This window comes from Crocodylus porosus, unplaced genomic scaffold (assembly GCF_001723895.1).
Source record: "Crocodylus porosus isolate Cpor-Errol unplaced genomic scaffold, CroPor_comp1, whole genome shotgun sequence".
In the NCBI taxonomy this organism is placed as follows: Eukaryota; Metazoa; Chordata; order Crocodylia; family Crocodylidae; genus Crocodylus; species Crocodylus porosus.
The window spans coordinates 16,048,357-16,066,589 of NW_017728951.1; the positions used below are offsets into that span (position 1 = coordinate 16,048,357).

An 18,233-nucleotide genomic window follows, 5' to 3' on the forward strand; every position below is an offset into this window, starting at 1 on the left:
CCCAAGGTCTGGAACAGCCTTCAATCGGAGGTGGTTCAAGCACCTACATTGAACACCTTCAAGAGCAAATTGGATGCTTATCTTGCTGGGAACCTATGACCCCAGCTGACTTCCTGCCCTTCGAGCGGGGAGCTGGACTTGATGATCTTCTGAGGTCCCTTCCAGCCCTAATGTCTATGAAATCTATGAAATTGTGAGGTCCCTTCCAGCCCTACTTTTGTATTATCACCTAACACGATATTAAACATACTTTCTCTCTATCTACAGTACTTCCTTGGGACCCTTTCCATCTCTGAGCACCCCACACATTTTCATATATTTCCTTTAAAATACTGCAGTGAGATAGGGAAGTGCTATTCTCTAAGGCAGAGAGAAAGAGAGTCTAAAAACTCTTCTGAAATGCAGACAGACTTCAAGTAGCTTTGGTCTCCAAGGACCCAGGTTAGTGCACAGTTAGGACCGCTCTTCTTATATCCCTCAGTCAGTGTACATAAGGATACATTTAACACTGCATTAACTGGTTCCAGGTAATGATGGTTCCTGATGAGCTTATTTACTACCAGCTGATGTAAGTTAAACACAATCAAACCTCTTACTGCAAAGTTATGTTTTGCATCATGTAAGTTGAGACAATTTCTCAAGGCTTGGCTTTAAAACAACTGAACCTTTTTGGAGAAACAACAAAAGAATATAGGGCTGGCATGGATCTCCTGCATCACTAAGTCTCCAGTTATTTCATGTGAGCACATCATAATTTTTTACATGAATCTATCAAATTCTGTTGTAAAGCTAGTCAAGGTGTTCGATTCCTGGGGGAAGCTATTCCAGAAGGCTAGAAACCTTCTAATTCCCAGCTTAAATATAGTCATAAGTAGTTTATACCCATTTGTTCTTATGCTACTATTTGCCCTTTAGCTTAAATTGCTCTTCCACTTCTCACGTAACATAGTTATAGAGATTCATCCTAATCCCTCTCAGCCTTTGTTTTGCTAGGCTTAACAAGACAAGCTCTCATCTTCTAAGATGGCTCTCCATTCTACTTATCGTTCTCAGAGCCTTTTTGTTTCATTTTGAATCTTTCCTGAGAATTATATGCAGTATCTTCAGTGATATCTCAGTAGTGTCATGTACCAAAGGCATTTGCTTTTTTCACAGCCACATTACATTGCAGGATCATACTCATTTAATGACTAACAAATACATCACAGTCTTTCTGCTTTTCTGTCACTGACCTTGTACAACTTTTTCCCCATTTCTATTACTATAGCCCCATTCATCCTCTATAGTGGTATGATATTCTTCTCTATGACAGTACCGCCCAACCTTGTGTCATCAGCACATTTCATTAGTATGCTGCTACTATTTATTCCAAGATGGATAATTAAAATAAAATTGGTCCCACAGCCACTGGAGAAACTCCATTAGGAGACTCCCTCCAACTCAATTTGCCCCTTTTCAACATAGGTCCCTAAGCATCCAGAAAGTGGTAGACTGAAAGACATCCACAATTAAGGATGTCTTTTGGTAAAGGCTTGGAAACAAAATATCAACTAGAAAGCATACATTCATTTTCTATCAATTAACTGTTTAAAGAAAGAAAACTTCAACCAAACCAGAAACAGGATTTTAAATTTCTCACACTAGATCAGACCGGAGACAAAAGTCATCAGTGTTAAGATTCAATCTGTGAACATAAAATACACGGATCAACATTTTCAAATGTGTGTAACCACAAATAAAAGTGACCTATTTTGCACAAACTTGATAGGAACTCCCACCCCTCTTCCGAGTCAAAAGTTGTGAATAGTCATCCTCTTTCTTACTAAGGTTACTTTATCAGATGCCTACATTTGCATTTAGATGTTTAAACCTTGGCAAACAACTTTCAAAATGATCGACTACATATATTTTGTTCTTTCCATTGCATTTTTTAAAATATAGCACACAATGAAGAATTTTCTTTTTCCTTTCTCCTTTTTAAAAGTGTTTTACTTGATGATAATAATGAAGATGATATTAATTTATCTGCTTCCATAGGTATACATCAGAGCTCATTATAGTGGTTACAGACCACTGCTTGAAAGGGGCTGGAAAAAATTATTCTAGAAATTGAACAGCAGCAGACTTTTAAGTGCCACTTTTAAACAGAACCATCCCTATCATGCTTTTAAACTACTAACAACAGAAAGCCCTGACATCCTTCTGTCAACATTTTCTTGAACCACAAATTGCTCACACATTATAAAGTCAGCTGAAATGGTGGAAAAAGGCTGTGAAGCAAATGTATTCCTGAAGTGTAGGACTGCAAGTCAGTGTAATTTCAGAGTAGCCTTCACAGGCTGAGAGGACAGCAGATGCAGGGATAGAATTTAACTATAGATAACTCAATTTATTTTCTCCATAGCCTAGTAACTCAATAAGTTTTTAATGGTTTCTTAAATAAACAGATGGATGCCATCAAATGACACTGAATAATGTCTGTATAACTTTGGACAGATTTATCCCAAAATATGTAGCAGAAGCCTCCTAGCCCAAGAGTATGATAAAACAACTGTGGAAAGCTAGATTATGGGCAATTGCATGGCCCCAATGATGTATGAGACCTATGATGGTAAGACTAAGAAACAGGGCAGTTCATAATGTACATCTTTCCATTGGCGGGTTCATGAAGGTTTTTCCTCCGTTGATAAAACAGGTGCTCCTTTTCAAGGAATTCAAAAGACAGAAGTAAAAAGGTTAGGTGATGGGACCCCTGTTGAAAGATTTAAATCATAGATTACTTTACCCTTGAAAGGTTTATGCTGCTAATTTAACAGTAAGCCATCTGCTCCACCTACTATATGTTGACTGAATATAAAAACAGGCCACCAATTCCAAATAGAAAGGGCACTTATCATCCAGTGTATGACTTGCACAGGAATATATTCACTTGACCTAATTTAGAAACTCAACTAGACATCTGTTTTGGATACTCAAAATTTAGCAACCCAGAATGAAAATGATCCAGCTGCGTCACAGTATCTGGATGGAATATAAGCAAGCAAGATCATAAGACAATAGTTATGGCACAATTCTCCTCTCACATGAGAAGTATATAGAAACTCAGGCTTTGTTCCTGCATCTTTGTTATACATTAGACACAGTATGTGGTTGTGCACCCTGGAAACAGTCAGACCTTCTGGGCTTCAGTCTTCACATCTTTTTCATAAGATGTAAGATTTTATATGTTCTGCATGGCCACACAATATTGGGTAAATGAACAGGAAAACCTCCCTGGATCTTCATATCAATATTACCCATAGACAACAACCTGACAGTGCTAATGCATGAAAAAAATCCCAGCAGCATAAAGTAGAACTATAAAGAATATCCGATCATCTATATTTTAATTTGCGAGGAACAAGTTGCACCAAAGAAATGGAAGGAATCGTGAGTTTTATGTAATACACATGGCACATAAATGGAGTAGACCTAGTTTTTCACTCAAGTCCTAGAGAGGAATTTTGTGTGTTTATTTTTCTTTAAAACTTTTCTCTTTTCTTTTGATGGCATCTGTAATATTCCTTGTCAAAAGAAGCAAAAAAAGCAAACAAAGAATGTATTAAAACAGAGAAAGCTTAGCCCTGTAGGATGCTTAAGGGCCTGCCTGGGGGACCAGGCTAATTTGAAGACGAGACTTTCCAGAACATTTTCTGCTTCTCATTCATGAATTAATTTTCTTGCACTTTGTATCAATGTCATTCTTCCTCTCCTGCTTTCTAACCCTGGTAAGCCTGGGGCCTCCCTTGCTGCAGACTGAGCAAGGATCTGACTGTTCTGTGCTGAGAAAACTACATTGATATACTTACTTTTTTGTGCAGCTCAGGTAAATCTATGTACGTCCATGTATTCAGCACAATTTACAAGGCAGTCAAGCTTGATGGGCTTGGCTCTGATTATACAATACAATAAAAAACTGGCCTCTCAGTATTTAAATAAATAGTTAATAGGTTTCTTTTCCAATGCTAGGAAATGGGAGAGAGCAGCATAGCCAGCTCCTTTTACTCTGGCTCCAGCACAGAGGCAGCTCCAGGCCTGCAGGTCTCTGGGGGCTTCCCACATGGGACAAAAGCCATAACCCTCTGCTTTCCGTAGGTGGCCATAGAAAAAGGGTCAGTCTCCCAAAAGACTGCAGGCAGTAGGGAGCAGCTTCATGCCCTCACAGTCCCCCAAAAAGCAGAACAAACTTCCGTGAGTTACCAGTTTGTGTATAGGGGATTATTATGATAAGGAGGGGGCGATGCTTGAGGAGAAGAAAATATCATGGTATTACTGTAGGAAAGTAGTTCTTGACTTCTTTCCGTACTGGGTTCACACTGTGATCCTACAGAACCCTCTTTCCTTTAATAATCGGAATACCATCAGGATAATTAACACACAGAAATGCCAATCTAAGCTAGCTACAAGAAAGGATAGGTGAAAGCTCAAAGACTTGTTTTTCCATGTACACATCTTGGTAGTGGACAGCTAAAAGAGTCCTCAGGTAAGGATCCTTCTCATTCATACTGGACAACTAGCAGTTTAGTAGGAGACATATTCATAGTTACATCCAATTGTATTAAAAAGGCACCAACTTGCCTAAATTCTTTCAAGTAGATATTCCTGAATTCTATGGCCAGGACATTACTTCACCAGCTGTTTTTGCTATTAGCACTACCAACAAATTATTAAGCAGAGGATTTTCATGACTACAGTATAATATTTTGCTTCAAGTACTTAATCGGTTTCTTTTGTAAAGATGAATGTTGCTTTAAGATGATTGTAACATTCTAAAGATTGTAACAGTGTAAGATGACTGCAGGGTGACTGCAACTGTCCTGATGACTAGCCTCATGGAAAAGCGCAGGACTCACGTACTCTAATACAACCAAATTCTCCTTGAATGGAGAGTGCGAGGTAAAATACAGCCATAGGTCGATCCCGGGAGAGAAGAGAGGCAGGGAACGAAATTCTGAGCAACAGACTACAGCAAAATTGCAAATTCTGTAGCCACAGAACTGCAGGGTCCACATGGAAGTGACTGAGAGCAACCGGACCTTTTGCATCTCTCAGAACTGTCATTTCCAGGCTGCTTGCAAGATTCAGGCACATAACACCACATCAACCAGTCTACAGGAAGTCCTCAAGTTACATTTCGCACTTACAACGTTTATAAATTGACACCTTGTTTCAACTTTATGGCGTCAGTTTCGACTTCACAACGCTTGATCCGACGTGACACCACACCAGCAAACAAGTGCGCTGCGCAGCCCATCTCCCTGCAGAACATCTGTCCAAATTTCCTTGGGCGCTTTCTTTAAGAAAGCAGACAAGACTCCAAAAACACCTGCAGCCGAGACTCCTGAGAAGACTCCAGCCAAGAACCCTTTGAAAAGTCCAGCAAAGTCACTTCAAAGAAGTCCTTCCAAATCAATACGATTGCTATTTACAATATAAATGCATTAATGTAGCTATATTACTCATCTATAATTGATCGAGTATAAAATGTTGGGGTATTTTTAGTGAAAATAGGGGATTGGGCCTTGCTTCAGGACCCAATCCCCCATTTATAACATTGTTTCTTATGAGAAAATTGGTTCCAAGTTGCAATGTTTCAACGCAAGACGCAGTTTTCAGGAACCAATTGAGTCATAAGAATGAGGATTGCCTGTATTCCCCTCTGCACTCACACATCCTGAGTGCAGGATATGACAGAACCAAAAGAAAAATGGCAAAGATGATCTTGTACATGCTGGCCAGTTTTCTTTTGTAATCCAAAAATACTAGGGCACAATTTGTTACTACGCAGTTATTTTCACCTAACATGCTACCACCCCTGTGCGTTAGTCTTTTATATCCACTTCGCACAGGCACCAATTTGGGAAATACACTCACACTTAAGTTTGGCTAAATATGACAACTGGGCATGAACCTAAGTGCTGAGGTCTAAATGACTATGTAAGGTTGGGTACATGGGAAAAACGTGGTTTGTTCGGCAAGAGTTTGGTTTAGCACTAAGAATAACCTGGCGCAGAAACTTCAAGTCCTCCACCTGTTTTTATTTAATATACCCCTCATTCAATCAAGTCCTTGTTAGGTTTGAAATGGTCTTCACATTCAAATGCTCATCTTCTTCCTAGATAAATTCTTCAGAAATGTAACAAAATCAAGTTCACATGACTAGAACAATTTAAAGACTCATTTACACTGGAACTACATACAATTCTTCTCAATAACACCAAACAAGACTCACATACAGCTAGTCCTTCATCAATTAGAAAGCTTATATGCTACAAATCTAAGTGCTTTCCATGAAAAGATTTTACCCTGCAGGTTGCAATTTTTTCCCTAGAGATATTGGAAGAGTCCTATTTACTTGCTTTGGTTTTAGGTATTGGCATAAATATTTTTAAGTAAGCATCAGCACCATCTGTTATTTACAACTGCATTTCTTTTCATAGTATCAATGCTATAAACAAAGTCTGCTCCTTTGTTTGATGCAGAACCAATGAAAGGAATGAGGCAGAAATAACAAGAAAGGAAAAGAGTTATACCTAAAAATAGGTTGTGTTAGATAAAGGGGAATAACCCTTTTAACAAGACAATGCTAGATAGAGTAAATGAGCTCAGAATTGCCACACACTCATAACCACATGGTGTTGATTTGTCAGGCAGCTGCAGATTTAAGTAAAAAAGCACCAGATTGTACTACTTTACAGTACACACTAGTCAGCCTAGGCATAAACTGAAGTTCTCACTTAATCAGTTCTAATAATAACTTTCATGTTCATACCTACCCTTTAACTTGTACCAACATCATTTTGATTTTTCCTTCTCTCGTTTTAAAATGTTTTACCTTTTCAGACATGCCATTATTACACATGTGGACAACTAAGATATAATGCTTTTCATTGGAATCACCCAAATTACACCACGTGATAAAGAGCTGTCCTAAACAAACTATGGATCAGAGAGATGGATTACGTTCAATCTTCATACAATCTGGAAGGAAAGGTAATCCCTCCCCTACCCCCATCTCCAGGAAAAATGGTGTATTTTCAAAATAATCAGTATTAATCTGCAGAATTTCTGGTCCTAAGAGTACTGGTCTTTGCGAGTTGGGACACATGACATGGAATTGCAGTGTTAGCCTCTTAGTGCTTACATCACCGCAGCATCATTCGCAGATGATATTGTCTGGAGACATTATTTCCAGGAAAGATGAATTATATGGCACTGCACAGGCTGGTTGGATTACAGCCCAGATAAGCTTCCTGATCTGCCCATGCACCTTAAAACAATTCATGGCTTTGTAGATGGTACCCATGGTTTCATAATGATAAACTTGGCTGCTTGCTATTTGTAACGTACAGTGCTGAGACTTTAAAATAAATGGATAACATTGTGGGAATGTAGTGCTTCACAAGACAAACTATATCATAGCTGACACTTGAACTCTCTCTTTTCTACAGATGTAGGAGCTATATGGTGGTATGCTCTTACCATTCGTTTCTGCTTACGTCTCCTATTTAAAGCATACTGTAGGTGTCCTTCATTTTCTCTTACCTTTTACTCTATCTAAATATGATTATGTTATATTGCATTTATAAAAATCTCTTCTTTAATACAGTCTCGCATCAACAATGTATACAATCAAATAAAACAAACAAGCACTCAATCTCCAAAATGACAAAAATCCTCAAACCCTGTAAGGAGGGAGAGGTGGCACTGAGATGCCATAGTGATGAATGGAAACAGAGCTCAGGGACATAAAACAGAGAGATTTGTCCACTTCGCTACACGTGCTACAATATCTTTTTGCTGGGTCCAGTAAGTTATCTAGGCTAGGGGAAATGACAGCAAGTAGACCTCTATTCTGAATCTTACATTCCTTGAAGCCACGCTCAAGTTTCCTATCTAATTGTCTCTTATACCATATTTAAGGTTCTTATTCTCATAATCAAGGGCCTATATTATCTTTTCTCCCACTTACACCTCTACTCAGATCACTTGTTCCCTATTTTTCTCCTCCCAACTCACTTTAATCACTGGCTCTTTCCCCTCACTAAACTTTGCCTTCTTTCAGGCTTACTTGAATACTTAGAAAAATCTTCCACTTTTCTTCTTTCCTTTTCCTTCCACCCACGCTTTGCAACTAGCTCCCTCCCTACATCTTCTCTATATTAATATAATCAATTATCCTCTCTTGAATACTTTTTGCTTAATTGCAGATTTCTGTTTTTTTTCTTTCAGTATCAAGTTTTAATCCACGTTCTTTAAAGTGCTGTGTGTGGCAGTATTTAAATACCTACTGCCCTGTCTTTTATGCATAAAAATACATGTGCATAAGAATAATAGGAAAATGGATACTTTAGCTGCTTTCCTGTCTGCTAATAACCTGAAATTGCATTAAGAATTTAATTCTTGAACCTGCAAGACATTGCATTCCTGTGCAAATATGAACGAGGCCATACCTGGGACAGGAAAAATTAGTAAGCAGGCACAAAGCTTTGCACTAAAACAGGCATAAGCCTCACACACTCTTAATATCTGTACCTCACATTCTTAAGAGCAAAGCAGCCAAAGAGGTGGAGTGCTGTAGTAGAATAACCCTGGCTGTTAAGACGTGAGGTCAGGTGTGATCCTAAGCACTGTTACATGTTCACATTCCCAAGGGGTGGGGACTCAGTCTGAATGAGCTCTCAGATCAGGTACGGCCCAACACCTTGTAAAAAGAATCTACAACATGACAACAGATTGACTGGTTTCAGCCTGACAAGAACCTTACTGGCCAGTAGGATGATCAGCAAGGATGCAGTAAATAACCCTGCCTTGTTCAGACACCTCAGCTTTATCCTGAAAGCCCTGGTTACATAACCACTTGCACAGAGGCATGTCTTCTCTTGCCTGCTGTGGTTTTCTGCCTAACAACATTAACTTTAGCAGCATTTATCAATATACCCTATTGTTCCCATTATAAGTCAACCCTGCTTACATGTCAACTGCACATTTTTAGGCTCAATTTTAGGAGAGACAGTCTTATCCAAAAATAAAAAAGTTAATAATTACAGATAAAGTCCTTGCACTGCTATTGCCGTTACAAAATCCCAAAGCAGAATCAAGTAACCAAGGAAAAGACCCAAAAGGTTAAGTGCACTCCAAATACTGAAGGAAAAACTGTTCTGAAAAAAAGCTTGAATTGTTATGTTTGTTGTATCTACAAAAATACTGCAAGTACAAAAGTCAAGACTACTTAATGACGGTCCCTTGGTTGAATTTCTTTATAGAACAGACAGGAGAACTGAGTTATTGTGTTACATGGAAAGAATGTCTGACTGTAGTGTAATGTTTCCATTGATTACTGTATACAAGATTCACTTTCAGTCATAGATGTCTCTGGAGCCAAAGAGGGCAAACTGCCTATCACTGATGAAGTGTCATGCTGCATACATGTGTTCAAGTTGCTAGGGAGGATTCTCCCAGGTTTATTGTCCTGGTAGAAACACTGACCGAGAGATGCTCGAACAGACATTTGAATGCAGAGCCCCTGAAATACAGACAGCTTGCAGTGCTGATGTGTCACTGCCAGGGGCCCTCTGTGCAGACATCTCAGTGTGCTCTGAAGACTCCCTCAGTCTGCTCAGAGACAGATGGCAGCAGTGCACAGGGCAGCCTTGATTGGCTGACTCAGACTGCTCAGGGTCAATCTATGTCTGTCTGCAGCACAATGGGAGGACTGGGAAGGGGGCATGTTCTTTTGCCTGCTCAGCTGGAACAGCAGAGTCCTGCAAGTGTCCAGAAGGGAGGGAGGGATATAAAAGGGGGCGGTGGAAGCAAAGCACCCTTGGAGGCTGGAGGTCTCTGCTGTGGCTTCTCTCAGAAGTGAACATGGATGTACATTAGGTTTCTCTGGATAAACTCTCCTGGGAGTGATTTAACCCTGGTTGTTCATAGGTTATTTTTCTCCTGGAACAGCTATCTTGGCTTTGAGAGAAATACCCTGAACATTTGTACACTTGTCGTTTCTCCTGAGAAAACAGCAACTCACTCGGGAGAAACAATGTTTGTACATGGCCTGCGTGGCCGTGCAAAGCGCCCTGTGGGCTCAACCCAGCTCATGCCCAGGAACCACGGGATGGCCATTGAAGCCTTTCCCTGCAGCTCACCAACTTGCTGCGTGCAGGGGTGCCATGCAGTTATTTGCTCCATACAACCATACCTTCTTGTTTGGAATATAGACTCAGCCTATGTATAAGTCAAATGGGATTATTACTCTTACTTTTGAGGGCAAAAAGATTGACCTATAATTAGAACAATGCAGTAAAATGACTACTCACAAAATAAACTTTCTTTCCCAACCTGCTGGCAATTTTCCATTAGCTGCTTTTCAGGGGGCACCCCACCCTGATGTTACAGGAGTACTACAAGAATATCAGTTGTGGCCAGCTCAGGGCCCCTTGGCCTTGCGACAGTGTATAAATGAGGCTATGAACTATGTACTCCCCAATTCAGTCTCACTTCTACTACAGAGTATCTGGGTGGTCACACAGCAGCCCTGTCCTTAACACAGGATCAGATTCAGCTGTGCTCCTGCTGCTTCCCCTCTTTTCCCTTATGCTTATACGTGAAACTTGGCACCTGCACAGTGTATGCTCAAGCCCTTAATGACTTGCTAGTCTATATATCATACTGTCTTGTTCCATTTTGGTTGCAAGATGCTTTCTTTTGCATTCATTTGCCATGGGCTTTTCAGTTCTCTTACAATCTATTCTGCTGTTATAAATACCTTTCACCTCGAGAGACAGTCTGTGATAGATGCAGCCCAAAGATACCCATGTATTACAGCCCCTATTCTGTGCAGTGCCCATCAACAGCGCTTACTAATACTTCACACAGGAAAGTCTTCTTTACCCCATACAGTAATCGTGATACATTTACAGTATTTTCTTTACATATTTTAAAACTAGTAAATCTTCAGGCAAGAACAATGTTATATGGATTCATATACATGCATGACACTGCCAGGATATATCTTCCTGATAATTATAAAATATTAATCTGTATTTTTGCTTCAAAGAACCAAACTTATTTTCTTATAATAGTGTTTAAATGCTATAAGACCCAGAGTTATCATATTTTAATGTGTTGTGTGATTACAGTAGAAAAGAAGTGTTGCTTATCAGTAAAAATACAGAAATAAAACCAAGAATTCCTTGTTACAGAAACCCCCATCCAGAGCTAACTGTCTTGTAGAACACTTAATGACTCATTTTTCATTATGATGGTGAGTAAGAGGAAGGCAGATGGCACGGTAATTTTATTGATTCCATGATCCTACTGTAGCTTGTTGATTAAATAGGATTGAATGCCATAGTCAATGTGGCCACAGTCACCGGTATATGAAATTCCATTTTCGATTCAAGGATAATCAGAGTCACTTTCAGGTAGCAATGCTGGAGAAATCTGCTTATTCTGAAAAGCGCTGTCTACAGTACTAAAAATGCTACACGTGGGATTCCAAAACCCAATTGTTTCCAGAACTTCCACAGTTAAAACTATATTTTAATGGGGATTTGTAATTAATAACAGGCTTTAATTCTTGATTGATTCTAGCCTGAAAAGATTCTCTTTTACCAAACACGGTTCTGGTATGTTTGTCTTTTATGCCGCATTAATGTTAACATTGAATATATTGTTATATTACACTTCGGCATTATGATACAGTCTTCAGCTACAAGTTAACATACTATTTTTCCACTGGAACTCTGTCTTGATTTACAGGATGGACAGTGAGTGAAAAGTTTGGTTTAAGTGACTTGACAAGCATCGCAAGGGAACTTTATTACATAGGCAGAGAAAGAGAGAAAGAATCTAATTCCCTAGCACAGCATTCAACTGCTTGGCCCAGCAATCCACCTTCTTTCTTTCTGCAAGCCCCTGCCTCATTCAGTACATGTGGTCCAACATGTGCAAATGCAGCAGAGGTCCTAAAATCAAGAGTCTTTTTCAGCACTCTGTTCAAGTCATCCCCAAACTAGGTTCATTCTGTGAGCTGAATGAGGCATGAAACCTGTGAGAAGAATAGCATTTAATCTTGCAATTAAAAAAAAAAAATCATAATGTGTTTGCATAAAGGAACCAAATGTAAGCTGCATAGTCAAATTTAATTCCAGCACTTCCAAATTTTTCAGGGCTTGATTGCAATCTTGCTATGTATTAGGGTGACAGTATTTGGATCTTGGGGATCACTGGATTTGCAGCTGGAAAAGGCTTTCATCTGTGTCTCAGCAAAAGCTGCTGGTCACAAGGCAAAATGATATATTAAAAGTAACATTGCAAATGCTTAGGCAAGCAGTTTCATAACAATGGGGTAGTTGTAGGATCTATGGTGTAAGAAGAACAAGATGCAGCCCACCAGCTATCATCAAGACATAAAGCAGAAGCAAGACCTTGGAGATGAAGAAGGAGTCAGCAAGAAACCAGAAAGAACCAGCAAGTGACTGGGAGAAGCCAGGTTCATGGCCTTACACATGCACGCTTAGCAGAGAGGCGTGTAAATGCATGAAATGCATAGGCAATTCCATGCTAATGAAGTAAACAGTAAACAGAGGCAGAGCTTGAGATGGGAGGAGAAATGGGTGGAACAAAGGAGGGATGAAGGTGGAGTGAGTGTTAATGAGTATGAACCAAGGTGTATAAAATGTGAAAATAACTCATGTTCACTGCAGGTCCCCTGGTTCATGGGCTGTGTATCTGTGAAGCACCTGGCCTGAAGCTGTCTCTATCCTGAATAAAGCTGTTGCGAGCAATGTGTGCTGCTGCTTGCTCCCTGCTTGCTCTGGCTAATGAGTAACAGGATCCATGAGCAATTGGATCATTGTCTCCCTAGTCGTTGGGCGCCGCATGGAGTCGGGGTCTAACACAATGTTTCTTGGGTGTAATTTCCTGGTTTCATGAAAGAGAACCCAGCAATGACAACTCCCCCACCCCGACTTTTCCCCAACATCTCTCTTACCTCCTGAAATGTTATCCTGTGGCATGATAACACCCACAAAATCAGCACATCTATAACCTTTAAATTGACAAATGGCTTTCTGCCTTATGGAGAAACCAGCAGCAAGAAGACTGCTATCCTCTAAAAGTATAGCGGTGTTTGAGAAAAACGAGACACACGTTGCCAGTGACATTCACACATATTTGCTCATCATAGAGCAAGGGAAAGACTCAGGAAACTTTCCTTCTAGGCTAAATGAGCCTGACTCAGTGGGCCGCTGTCTTGTTTTTTCTGTTCTCCCAAAGCTCAATGCTTTCTGTCTCCTCCACCCCCACCTGCCCCTTCCCCAGTTCTGACTCATCCCCAAGCCTGGCTCCCTGTACTACAGCCATTCTCCTTGGTTCCTCTCTTCTACTCTTCACTCTTGTGGCTTTTTACCCCATTATCAGGTGTTTGATCCAGGGCATTTTAGTCTCCTGTTCTCAATTTGCTGTCCATTTCTTAATCGTCCCCAAGCGCAGTTCCTCATCTCTTTGCTACAGATCATCTTTGCTATAATGGAGAGTTTAAGTTATTTAAAAGTATAAGGTCACTACAGCAGTATCTCTAGCCTCCAATGTATTATAAAATGTGAAGACACATATGTGCCTTATATATTATAATCTGTCCAGTGTGCTGGAACAAGCCATTTGTCTGAAATAGTGTACATATGCACTCCACAAAGAGCAGCTATTTTTCTAAACCTCTGAATATTAATATTAATGCAATACTCCAAAACAGCTGAGGAGACACAATAGCAGAGTTAAGAAAAGGTGGGCTGTGATCTGTATAGCAAATCTTGGACCAAGCAATTATTTCTATCACAACAAATCACCCTTAATCTACTTCTCATTGTGATCTCTCATCAGTGACTTGGGTCTCATTTTTTCTGACATACAGGCTACATTTCTTTTTACATTGGTAGTTATTTAAAATAATTGCCAATAAGCTGTTTGGATCTTGTTCCAACCTTACAGCTTGAAGAAAATTTAAGGGCTACTGGTAGTAAGCATCAGTACTCCTTTGGCTTTTAACAAAGTTTCTAGTAAGATTAACGGACTTGCAAGTCTTCTTTCACCAGAAGAATTCTTTTCCAAAATGAGTCTTAATTAATACATTCTCTGTCTCTAGTGTAGCCACTTTTTACATGGATTTCCTTTGAATCTATTAACCCAGCCCAACTTCATAATCAAAAAAGAGTTCAGTTATTACAATCTAGCCATTATTTGTACTGTCATAAAAACAGTGCATAATTTAGCACAATGCTGTGTGAAAGGTGGCTCTGATGAGGTTCATAGCATTTCCACCAAGAAATGGGGTCTGCTTAACTTTCAGCTGGGAGTCACTGTGCCTCCAAAAAGATTTGAAAATCTTTGTGTTAAGCTTAAAGCTGTTATGTGATCTTTCTGATAGTTTGCTCATTAGCAGTGGCGGTGATAACACAGATAATCTCCACTATAGGAACCTTATTGTATTTGCACTCAGTCATTCAAAATGAACCCTTTACTGGAAAAGTTTTGTCAAGAGACAGCAGAGAAAACTCTACAACTTCATTGACTTCAATGCGAGCTTTGCCTGAGTGTTTGCAAGCAGAATCAGGACCCCAGATTAATGAAAATTTGTTTTTTCTGTCTCTAAATTGTATAGCTCGTAACTAATAAAACCCAGGTTCTTCCACTGAGAAATGAGAACCAACATCACTGACATATTTTATCATTTAAAAAATGCATTTGCGTCCATGCCAGTTTTACCCTAAAATGATTGTAATGAGCCCTGGGGCAGCTATATGCAAGTGAAGTGGTGGGCTAAGATTATTTGGCATTCTTTAATTGCTGAACACACTATTTCCCTCAACCTAAACATCTTTGTTTTAACCTAGCATAGGTCATAAGGGAAACAGGCTGCATAGCAAACATATGTCTGCAGCACAAAGCTCCCATATAATTTCAAGTAGCTTGGCACAGTTGGCAGTGTCTGCTCCCAGGAAGCCCTGGAATGAAACAGCAGGTAGGGCTGCAGGACAGGAATGAAGTGAATTAGCAGAGCTACCGGTATGCCAAGAAACTTGCATAATAGCTTCTGCCTAGACCATGCATGACTACGTACAGTGATAGCAAGCCACAAGTACCAACATTCAGTGCACTTAAGAAAAAAGATTATAGCAATATAATCTAATGGATGAATCAGCACAGTTGCGACCATGAAGCATTTTTGCTTGCTTTTGACCCTGAATAAAATGAAAGCTGCTGAAGGGTTTTAAAAATTTCACAGATTTATAAACATTAAAAGGCTGACAAAAGGTCCCAGTAATAAACAAAGGAATATGGTTGAAATATCCGCCTGGGAAGCTAGTAGAAGGCAAAATAATAAAATACAGCAAGCCAGAGAGAGACAATGCTATTTTTCACCTGTGAAAATATGAAAGTCATGTGCTTCAAAATGTGTAAAGACAAATGTCGAGAAAGGCACACATCCACTTTTTTGCATTTATCTCCTGTTATGGAAATCTTGTTCTCTTTTTGACCACAGCAATGACAATGCAGCATAGTGAATGTGATTTAAAATTGTAAACAGAGAAGAAAAGTGATTCAAAATTAACTGATTCATTGCATTTTTTACCGTAGACAAACCTCATGGGTAAGAAAACGCAGAAATATGAACAAACTAAAGGCAAAAATTAAAAGCCCTTAAAAACAACTTAACCTCTGGTTTCAGAAGTATTGCTTGTATTGTGTGGTACTCCCCAAAATGATGTTCCAAATCATCCTCCTTCCAATGCCTAACCTTCTTCCTCCCAAAAAAACACAACTTCCTCCTCTCACAAATCATCTAACTTAAATACATCAGTACCCCACACAAAAAAGGAGCAAAATGACAGCAGGCAACTAATTCTGCAGTCAGCACCATTATTCAGTATTTTTTTAATTTCATAAATAGATGTTTGAAGGTTAAGAGGATATGATTTTTGCTCTTGAGAGTACACATTATCCTTAAACTGTGCTTTTTTGTGGACAGGAGTATCTGAGTACATACTGTATCAGTTTACTTTTCATTACAGAGGTGCTCATTTTGGAAATCATCCCAGTAAATATTAAAACTGCATTTCCTTTGCCTTGCAGTGACTCTTGCAGTAATCTACATCACCTGAATGGCCCCAGATTATTCTATGATCTCTTCTCCTGACCATTTTTTAATATAAGACATATAATATGCAGAGGATTATGGCATATACCTAGTTATTTCCTTTTTAAACCCCCTTTTTCATAAGACTGGATATATTTTTGTGCAACACTGGCACAAATCAGATGAAATGGACTACTATGGGAAATACTCCCTGATAATGGAAATGCTGTTTTAAAATGGACTGGGATGATTTCCAAATGAACATCTCCTTAATGAAGTTGGTATACATACTCATACACTTCTAGCACTTATTTGGCTGGCATTCTGTGAAATGCTAATACAGTGTTTTAATTGAAAGGGGCTGACATTCCCTGCTGAAAATACAAAGCAAAAACTCATGGATTGTCTAGTGTCAGGGCTGTCCAAAGCAACTTGAAAAGAAGCTACCATGCTCAGTGTGGAATGAAGAATAATCACTATTCTGAAGTATAAATTTCATCTGAGATGTCAGATTAAATTGAAAAGAAAATTCATCGGGTAGTATATTAAATTGCCCTTGGCCATGATACTGAAAAGTGGTTTGTCCCAGCAGAACCTATGTTTCTAAATGGGTGTGTGTGGCAATGGGGACCGCTTTCAGGATCAAAGCCTCAGCGATTACCTGTGTGCGTCTTACCTGACTGACCAGGTGGTGGGACTCCTGACGATCCTCTTGGCAGACATAAAAATACAGTAAGGACTGCTGCTTTGTTTCCTGAACAAGGCTCAATGGCAATTGGTTTAGGAGCACCCTGAAAAAGAAGATAATTTTGTAATGTTCAATAAGGAGTTGTTTTCCTCATTTTTTTTTTTTTTTTTTAACTGTGTGGCTTTAAATTAAGGCCCACTGTAATGCTGGTCCACAGTTATTCAAATATATAACCTGCAAAGGTTTCATGGCATACACCAATTTATTTCCTGTTCAAAGCCCTTTTTGGTAAGACTGGATATAGTTTTGTGTAACAAATCTGGCACAGATCAGATGGTTCTCTCTCTCTATTGGTCCCCCCGTCATTAAACAGACTTTAAATGAACCCTAACATGGGCTTGGGGCACATTCCAGTCCTTCATTCCTATGTACATAACACTGTGCATTTCATTAAACAGAAAAAAAATCTGACCATACAGATGAGAACATTTTATTTCTCGCTTTATACCTCAACAATACTCACTGATATCAATTTATTCAGTTACAGCAAAGAGACAGCCACGAGATAACACGAGAATTTTAGCATTATTACAGCTAGCTCATCTTCCACTCATTCTTCATTTGCTATCATTCCAAAAGGCTTACATTTCTACCATAAGTCACTTAAGAAATCACCTAATAATAGTAATAACAAACAAAAATAAACCTCATAATATTTAAATGAGTCAATAAATAAGCCTAGTCTTTCTCACTTGGATTTTGCCTTGCATCCCACCTGTTTCCTCTATGTCTGCCTTGATTAAATTGTGAGCGTTAATTTAGGAACTCTCTAAATATTGTGTTAAGGAATACAATGCTGGCACGTAAATAAGTTAATAACTGTTGGAAAATGCTGGTTTTGTAGTGGAGTCCCTAGTATAGAAAACTCTGACTATACACTTTCTAATGGCAATGGAGTTGTGTAGTCATAACACTTTTTCCTATTTATTAACTACATTTATTCATTGACAAGTAACTATCAAAATAAGCTTCTTCCATATATTTCTTGAGTTACCAGGAGTCCAAGTACTAGCAGCTGAATGAATATAGAGCAGCATATGCATGCACAGAGTGATAAGTTTCCAAAATGAATATTTCCAAGTAGTCACGTTTCCATATTATGTGTGTACTATGTGATACAAGAGCACATTTGAGAGCTTAAATGTTTAATCAAGCATTTAAACTAGCTTTGAAAATGTTAGGTTAAAATCAGTGTAAGTGTACAGTTCTTTTCCTTGCTGGCACATTTGTAGAAAGTGTCTGTCATGTTGCAAAGCAAGAGAAAAAAATAGCTGGATGCTTTCATTCAAAACTCAAAGCCATTAATTTACA

At 39.1% G+C, this 18,233-nt stretch overlaps 1 protein-coding gene across 2 annotated transcripts in view; it reads right to left on the reverse strand.

Moving 5' to 3' along the window:
* Window positions 1-18,233, reverse strand: part of ATRNL1 (attractin like 1) — a 969,676-nt gene that overhangs the window by 85,027 nt on the left and 866,416 nt on the right. For both annotated transcript variants that reach the window (XM_019555783.1, XM_019555782.1), the window contains one exon: window positions 16,851-16,965. In XM_019555783.1, coding sequence (XP_019411328.1) covers window positions 16,851-16,965 — 115 coding nt within the window. The remainder of the gene's footprint in view (window positions 1-16,850; window positions 16,966-18,233) is intronic.